This window comes from Vigna radiata, chromosome 2 (assembly GCF_000741045.1).
Source record: "Vigna radiata var. radiata cultivar VC1973A chromosome 2, Vradiata_ver6, whole genome shotgun sequence".
NCBI lineage: Eukaryota > Viridiplantae > Streptophyta > Magnoliopsida > Fabales > Fabaceae > Vigna > Vigna radiata.
The window spans coordinates 17834423-17843308 of NC_028352.1; the positions used below are offsets into that span (position 1 = coordinate 17834423).

Consider the following 8886-nt stretch of genomic DNA (forward strand, 5'->3'; position numbering starts at 1 on the left):
ATTTATCTTTCATTTTTATTACTTTTATTTAATATCAAAATAATGTTTCATGTAAATATTTAAACAACGTATGTATTTTTTAAGGATAGTCTAAGAGGTAGAAAATAAATTACAAAAAAAATAATTAACGGTTAAAAGAAAGACTAAAAAAATCACCTTTTATTATTTTTTAAATTTACCCATTTTTTTTTTAAAAAAAAAAATCCTTTTTATTAAACATTTATTGTTTCTTTCAAAAATTGAGAATGCAGCAAAAAAAATAAAACAACATGATAATAAAGACTAAAAGAAACAACACACAATAGCAATAAATAAAACAAAACAATGAGTAAGAAAGGAGTGATATAAAAACCAGGGATGAGTGCGAANCCCTTTTCTTTGTGTTCCCTTACGTTCTCTTCTCGAAATTGGATTTTTCTCTTCCTCTCTTTTTTCCCTTATGCTCTCTTTTTGAAATTGAATTTTTTCTATCTTTTTTTTTCTGTTCCCTTATGCTCTCTTCTTGAAATTCAATTCTCTTCTCTTTTTCTTGTTTGCTAGGTGCCTATTTATATACACACATTTGTAATATTGTTGTGATCCTGCCTTAATGGCGAATTAATTGTCAATTAGCAAAATAGGGAAATAAATGGCCTTGATTGAAGAAAAATAAATCAAATCAAAATCATATTTTTCTCTTTAGGAAGAAATTGAATACAACAATCAATTTATTATTTTTAATTATTCCTTGCAATGATTGTCATAATGTTGATTCGAATTATTACCAAATAAAACTAAATTTCGAAAATATTCCAAAGTGATCTGTCCTGCATTAATATTAATTGCTTTTGGGCCTGTTGCACCATTTTTCCAAGAAAATAATCACGTGGAGCACCTCTCCCATTTAATCACCATTATTTTATTCACGTGCACCCCCCTTTTTTTCTTTTTTCCTTCCTTCCTTTTTTTTCCTTTTTTTTTCTTTTTCCTTTTTTCTCCTTCTTCTTTTTTTTTATCTCTTTTTCCTTTTTTTCTTTTTACTTTTATTTTTGCCTTTTTTTTTCTTTTCATGTTCTATTTTTTTCTTTTCTTTTTGTTTTCTCGCTTTTTTTTCTTTTATCCTCTTCTTCCTTTTTTTCTTTTTTTTTTTCGTTTTTCATGCTCTTTTTTCTTTTCTTTTTCCTTTTTTTCTTTTAAAATTTTTTTGTTTTTTATTCTTTCTTCGTTTCTTTTTTTTTCTTTTTTTTTTAAAATAACAAAATAATGAAATAAGACAACAACAAAAATCAAGTCTTATTATTTAGTCACCCGGACGAAATTGGGTGTTGACACTCACCCTTGCATTTTTCTTGTGGTTGTGTTTTCCACCTACGATAATTGTATGACTTAGATTGTTATACGGGAGAAGATAATGATACGGGTGGTTCGGTTGATGCTTAATGTAGTGAGGATAATGAGAGACTTGAGAATTTTATTTCTATGGGAATTTTTTGATACATACTACGTTTATAAAATTGTTTAATAGATTAATGTTTTAATTTGTTTTAATTAGTTGTTTTGAGTTTTAATTAAGAGTATTTGAAAGTTTTTAATTAATTTTACAAGTTGTCTTAAGGATTTATATTCATTTATACATTAAAATGGTTGTTTTGAGGTGTCCTAAATTGGGATGTAACAACAGGAATATAGACTCACAATCTATGTTGATCTTATAAATATAACTAGTATTCTCCAAGGAATACCAACATGATAAACATTGATACACATAATATTTATAGAGGCTTAATACCTCTTTTGGTCCCTAGTAGAGGACGTTGTGTTCAAAATGGTCTAACCTTTCATAAAAGGTAACAATTGATCCCAACTTGTGAAAAAACTATTCAAGTTAATCCTTTTTCGTTACGGTGTTAATTTTTTACCAGTGGAGCTGCCACCCTGGACAGAAGAGAATGAAGTGTCTATTATATGTGACTGCTTGGCTATCTGAGGTTAAAATTGTGAAAAAAAATATAGATAATGTCGCAGTAGTTAAACGTGGTGGAACCCAAACCATAACCCTAACTAGACTCCTCCGTGCTTGGCCGCCGGTGCCGTAATATTTACAAACAATGTTGGTGCAATCAAAGCTCCTCCGTCTCGAGCAAAAGGCCGACTCTTCTTCCAAAAGTTTCGAAGATTCTCCCAAGAAGTTCCATACGTAACCAAGTAAGATGCCAATGTCGATACAAAGCTCAAGCAAAGATGTTAGAAAACCCTTGGATGATGCAGAGAAAATCTCTGCCGAGTAAATCGGTGATATCATAACAACAAAACCCACACCCACACATCCAACACACCTTCCAACCATTATTATTATAGGAATTTTATTTTATTTTGTTTGGTGGGTATTTCGGATTCACTTTAGCTTCGATAAATTGAATGAAAAGACGATTTTTTTTTTCCACTTTTAATATTACTAATCGTCACTTGGGGGAAGAATGACATGAGAATTTTCATGGGAAAGACGTAATTTTTTTCTCTTATCATCTTTGCAGAATTGCAAATTTTAGATTGGATGGATTGGGGTTTAGGGATGAAATCCATTTACTAGTTATTTGTTTTTTTGTTTGGGTGTTCTCGAGAATGCAAAAATAATATTTATCAATACCTGTGCCATTAGAGAAAATGCAGAACAGAAAGTATGGCAGAGGCTTAATTACTTTTGGTTTCTTAAGAGGCATTGGAAGAGCAATGTTGCTACTGGAAGAGCAGAGTCTCTGCACCTTCCCAAAGTAGTGGTTTTGGGATGTATGGCTAAGAGGTTAAAGGAGAAGATACTTGATTCAGATAAAATGGTTGATGCCCTCCACATGATTGACAAAATGCTTGAACGAGATTCTGATTTTCCTCCCGATGATTTCACGGGTGAAGTTGTTTTCGGGATGTTAGGGAAGCAGGAGCGCCATGGAAGAAGCTTTGCTGATAATGAAATTGTGGGGTTGGTTACCAAGCTATGTGAGCATGGAGTTTTCCTTGATGCTTTTAAGCTTACCCAAATGATAATGAAGATGTGCAATGCTATGTTCACTGGGTTAGGAAGGGAGAGAGACACTCAGCGCATGAATAACTGGGTTAGATTCAATTTATTTTTTCCTAATTTAAATTTTACACGTCTATAAACCTATTAATGCCACACAATCACTAAACACTGACACATCATTAACTTTAGTCTAGGGAGGCAGCTCCAACTTTAAATTTTTGACGCCGTTAGCGAAAAGGATTAACTTGGACATTTTTTTCAAAAGTTGGGATCAACTGTTACTTTTTAAAAAATGTAGGACCATTTTGAATACAACCCCCGTACTAGGGACCAAAAGTGGTATTTATCATATTTATAGAAAGGACAATGATATTTTAACACCATTTTTTTGACACTATTTTGACAGTGCACACGTGTCAATATGTGATTGGACGATTTCAAATTAAAAAAGTTGAGACAGGGGTATATTTGGAAGAGAAAAACCAAAGTTTGTTTTTTAATTTAAAATCGTCCAACCACATTTTGACACGTGTGCAGTGTCAAAATGGTGTCAAAAAATGGTGTTAAAATTTTATTTTCCTTATAGAAATTCTAACTTTCTTATTGACTTGAGCGTCAAAAAGTCTTTTTACATGTGAATCTTTTATCTCTAAACAACAAGGAGACATTTTTTAGACAATAAAAACAATCTAAACCACAATTAAAATCTTGTCACTAGGCCAGAAGTCCATGATCAAAATCTACGAATAACACTTGTTTGCATGTACTTCATATAGTTTATCTCTTGATGAATATTTGAAAGCAAAAAATGATCACTTTTTGAAAATATTTTTCTTAGGTCCTCCATTAAATCCCTAGCACTATCTATGTAAGTTGTACTTTGAGAAATTTGTATAGAGTAAGTGTTGAAACAAAGCGGAATTAACCCACTCTTTTACCATCATGAAAATTGATGCAAAGGAAAGAAAAAAGATGCTCTCAAACATACTGGAACATATAAATATGAAAACTCTTTCATCACTGACGAAACAAAACAGAAGGATAACATAAACAAATACAAGCAAGACAGTAAAAGGCCCATAACAGATAAAAACAAAAAAAGAAGAACAAAACAAAACACACGAAATTGTAACTGCTTTCGGCTTCTTTTTGTAATTGATAAGCATGGACAAAGAAGGTCGTGCAACAGTTGTGCCGTGCAATAAGTGTGCAAGCTTATCCTTGTCTTTTTTTCTCCCTTTTTAATTCTTTATTTTTAAATTCAACCATCATAATGCTAGAGATAATTTTTTCTCCCTTTTTAAATTCTATACGCTCCTTTTGTAGGATTTGTACACTTATGCAGTTATCATGTTCATCCAAATAAATAAATAAGAAAAATCATTTGGCGAATTTTTCAAAAGCTAAGTGCTAAGTGCTACACACGAACCAACATTTAAAACTAACTGCTTCTCTGTGCTTAGTATTTTAGGTTTTGATGTCATCATCTGAAGAATAATAAACACTTGGATCGGAATTAACTTGAGGGAATGTCAGAGTTATAAAATCTAAGACGAATAGATACATAATATAAGCTAAGTCAGATACATAATGAAATGTTCATAGCCTCTAGATGAAGCTGTACAACACACAAAAGCTACCATAGAGTGCCACCCAAATTCAGCAAGAGTCACTCACGCCTCCAAACAAGGTTACTACTGCATTATGGTCATCTCTTTCGCCGCTTGGGCTCCACCTGCAAAATTCAAATTTTGAAATCCAATAATATAAAACCACAATCCAAAAAGCAAAATGTCACTGTGCCTCAACAATGAACCAACTGTCTACCAACTATTTTGTGACCCCATTTGGTTTGAGAGAAAAAAAATTCAATTTTTACTCATAATTACAAAAAGGGCACTTCTCTTTTGCTTATTGGTTTCGAAAGTTTGTTTTTTTAAACACTTTCAAACAAAAGGGCATCTGATGAGAGTTTCCAAATTGTGGTAATACATATATCTTACTGAATATAATCAATCAGAGTCCCATATTAACTTGAGCCTATCATAAAAAAGACATGAGGATGAAATTGCATTCATCAGAAATAAATAACCTCACTGTGCCAGCACCATTAACCCCTCCAAAAATTCAATAGCAATTGATATAAGACAAGTAGTGAATAAAATAAATAGCCCTACGTGTATAAACCCCTCACAAAATGGAAGGTGCTGGTTTTTCATGTTAAATATTGTTAAAATTTTGAGCAGATTAACCAAAGTGAGTGTAACATAGTCATAAGGATATCAATTAAACGAAGGTTCACAGAGATAAACATCATTGCTAAGCCTATATCTCAAAAAGAAAGAAAATTACAGCCTTCAATACATTACCAATGACTATAAAAAGAATACACACCTGCCAGACAACAGTACAACAACTAAAAATAGCATAGGTATACATTTAGCCAACCCACATATTTTTATTCCAACAATGCACACAGTGTTTCAGATTAAGGACAGCAAATAAGACAGAACTATGCAAGGTTTGGTATCAAAACAAGAGAGAAATGCACATGATACTGTTAACTTACACATGCCCAGTACTTATTCATGTGTCTCCGTCCACACTAACTAGTGGAAAACTAGCTGCAATCTATGGTCATTTTAGAAACTAGCTGTATAAGGGTTAAATTTTAAAGAGATTTATTTCCCATCAAACTCCAAATTCTAGACCATATGTTAAATCATTCATTCCTTTTTCAGAAATGTGTCCCGTTTCCCTCCCCATATCCTTGCCAGAAACTAGATAATAGAAAACTAATGTCTTGGTAATATGCTGGGAACATTAAGTAACAATTATTTGGTGTTGGACACAAGAAGTCACCTTGCCATCGGCTCCTGGGGATGCAGAAAATGTAGCTTGCGGTTTCTTCATATCATCATCAGATGAACATTCTGAACACACAAAATGATCTAATTTCTTTGCTTCTTCGATGGTCATGCCCACACAAGCAGGATGATACCTACAAAAAACCTACAAAGATTGAAATGCGTGTTCTATAGAGCATAAAGAGACACTCAACATGTAAAGAATGTGATTCTTGGACACTCATTAGATTTTAACTCTTCCACAATTCACATAGAAGTTATGTCCACAAAGTTCTATGTTGATGATGAGTGCAGTAATTTGCAGCTCCCGTATTTCATAAACATTATATGAAAATACATGTCCAAGTATACTTTTCAAAACTTGCATGGAAACAATCAATGGATGGAATAAGCCTCTGCATCATCAAATTTCTATTGGCTCACGCATATATTGAAATAAAAGAAACGACAGAACCCATTGGGCACATTGACACTTTAGAGCAGACATAAATTTCATCCGTCACTGAACTTTTAGCTGTGAAGCTCGGAAGTCACAAGTGAATGTACAACGCATTATATATTCACCCGTTTCTTCTTAGATTTGTTTTACTTTTACTTCACAAGTAAAATGCTTTTTCAAGACCAACATGCAAAGGGCTTGCACAGGTAGATGCAGTTCTATACAAGAGTTTTAGGACCATACATGAGCTTCCAATAGAACTTACAACTTTCTAACACCCTTTAGGCCACTCATTCTGCAGGTGGTGAGATCACATAACTGATAATTCCTTCAACCCAGTAAATAGCATCCAATGCTCAAATTCAACATACAAAAATAAACACCCAAAAAATAAATTCAAAACTCCAAGCACGATACTAGTAAAGAAAGCGAGGCAGAAAACACTGATTTTACCAATCCTTGCACCCTTCACATTGTACCATGAGGTCATCCGGGTTATATGGCATCTCACACTTGCAATACCTTCAAAACACAAGCCAAAAAAGCAAACCTTTAGTTCTAAAACCCAAAATTCCCTTCCACACAATCAATAACCCAAAACAAAATATACATGAAAAGGTAAGACATGTTTTGGATCCCCCAACATAACCCAAATTTTTATAGTAATACCTGAAAATTTTAATAGGTTTTTACTCACATTTACCAAAAAAAATATGCAATCTGACTACGCCATCAGGTACTAGAAGTAAGAACACTTAAAATATAAAGTCGGAAAACATATTAGTACACTAAAATCGTATTAAATGCTTATACAGCCTAAAATCTAAAACTAAAATCTCGACTTTCACTTGAAATATAACTACTAAAATGTATTAAATTGCTTTAAAGACTAAAAACCACTTGCCAAAATCTGCTGTTTCTGTTAAAATGTAAATTTAAAATCTCGAGTTCACTCAAAACACAAATACTAAAATGTATTAAATTGTTGTAAAGACTAAAACCACATACAAAAATTTCATGTTTCTGTTAAAATGTAAATAGTAAAAACAATACTAATTCTTTTATAATGACTAGAAATCCTTTACAATGAAAAATGTAGAGACTTAAATTTATAACAAAAACAATGTACATAAACATGTTTCTACATTAAATTTTTATAGGACAAAAATCGAATTATGTATAGAGAAAAACATATATGAGAGGAAACTCACACAGCAACACGGTCAGGAGTGAAAGCCCCAGTGGCAGCCTTGTACTCAAATCTACAATAGTAATCCTCAGCACCCACATTCTCCAGCTTGGTGTAGTTCTTGAAAGAGTGTACTACGCATTTTCCTTCAATGGTGTGAGCACTCTGCACATCATAGTGGTCGGAGAGAAAAAGCTCTTTGGCACCATGGAACTGTCTGCGACCCCCAATGGACTCTTCGGGTCTGTAGTACCACCTCACACGCACCTTCACGTTGTTCCTATTGTCCTGCTCGATCTTCTCCACGCGCGCCACGTAAGGGGGCTTCGACGTGTCCGATGGCCGCATCAGAACGCAATCACCGGCTGCAGCACCAAAGAACCAAACGCTGTCAACGACAACCCCATCTCAAAAAAACATCATGGGCAGCCACGAAAACATGGAAAGGAAGCGTTTTGAACGAGGAAAACGCAAAGGGTGGTTGTATGTGTTACCTCGGACGACCTTGTTGGTTCCTCTTATGGTGTACGAGTCCAAGTCCTTTCTGCCTGGCCTCGTTTTCGCCATGCGTTTGCGCGAAGGGTGTTTTGGGGAATGAGGATTTTTTTTTTTTTCTGAGAGCTTGTTGTTGGGTTAAAAGGAGAAGAAGAGGAACTGAGGAACCCTAAGGTGTGGGTTTGGGTGAAGGGTGACACTTTTTTTCTGTGACTGTGACGCTTCGCCTGCGATTTTATTACTGTGGCTTTTTGGGAATGCAATGCGACCATTCTTGGTCGGTTCATTACATTTGACTGCTTCGTAAATTTTTCTTTTTCCTGAGATCTGCGCTAAGTAATTTCCTAATCCACTCCATTCATCTTCTGACATCTGACATTTGTGGAAAATCCATAATTTTCTTCTTTAGTCGTCGACTTTTGGAAACAAATCCTACTATATACTGTTCTTAGCATTCAATACATAATGTGTTTAATTAGAATGATATTTCCTCAATTGGTATATATAGATTGAAAAACAAATTCTACATAATTAAATTATTTTTTACATTTCTAAGTTTTATATTTAATGATACTTATTAATTTTACAACATCACAACAAAATTAAATAATATTGTATAAAAGGTAAGATGTTAAAATAGGTTTGTTCTTGATAACTTAGATTAAAAAATTCATTGAAGAGACTTTTATTATAGCATAAATTGAACTAGATGGTATTATGTTTGATTTGTTTAATTTGATATTTTAATTGAGTCGATTTTGAAACTTGTGAATTAATGTACACATTATAACTTTTGAAGAAATTAAAGTATTTAAAGAAGTGGAAAAAGGATGAAATAAAGGTACATACAAAAACTTTATAAGAAAGAAGGTTATATAGAACATAAGATTTTTCTTTT

At 33.2% G+C, this 8886-nt stretch overlaps 1 protein-coding gene across 5 annotated transcripts; it reads right to left on the reverse strand.

The window, feature by feature from the left end:
• Window positions 1-4432: 4432 nt before the first annotated feature.
• Window positions 4433-8234, reverse strand: LOC106756639 (chromatin remodeling protein EBS). 5 transcript variants are annotated; one of them, XR_002667206.1, is made up of 6 exons: window positions 7988-8234; window positions 7516-7858; window positions 6758-6826; window positions 6570-6632; window positions 5861-6010; window positions 4433-4733 (listed from the first exon to the last, which is right to left on the reverse strand). XR_002667206.1 is itself a non-coding variant. In XM_022778729.1 (6 exons), the coding sequence occupies exons 2-6, from the start codon at window positions 7839-7841 to the stop codon at window positions 4707-4709; spliced, it is 624 nt and encodes a 207-aa protein (XP_022634450.1). In that variant the 5' UTR covers window positions 7842-7881; window positions 7988-8233; the 3' UTR covers window positions 4487-4706. The 5 variants fall into 5 exon arrangements, 3 of the variants coding, with proteins under 3 accessions (XP_022634450.1, XP_022634449.1, XP_014494625.1); XM_022778729.1 differs by having other exon boundaries at window positions 4487-4733; window positions 5861-5999; window positions 7516-7881; window positions 7988-8233; XM_022778728.1 differs by having other exon boundaries at window positions 4487-4733; window positions 5861-5999; window positions 7988-8229.
• Window positions 8235-8886: the final 652 nt, after the last annotated feature.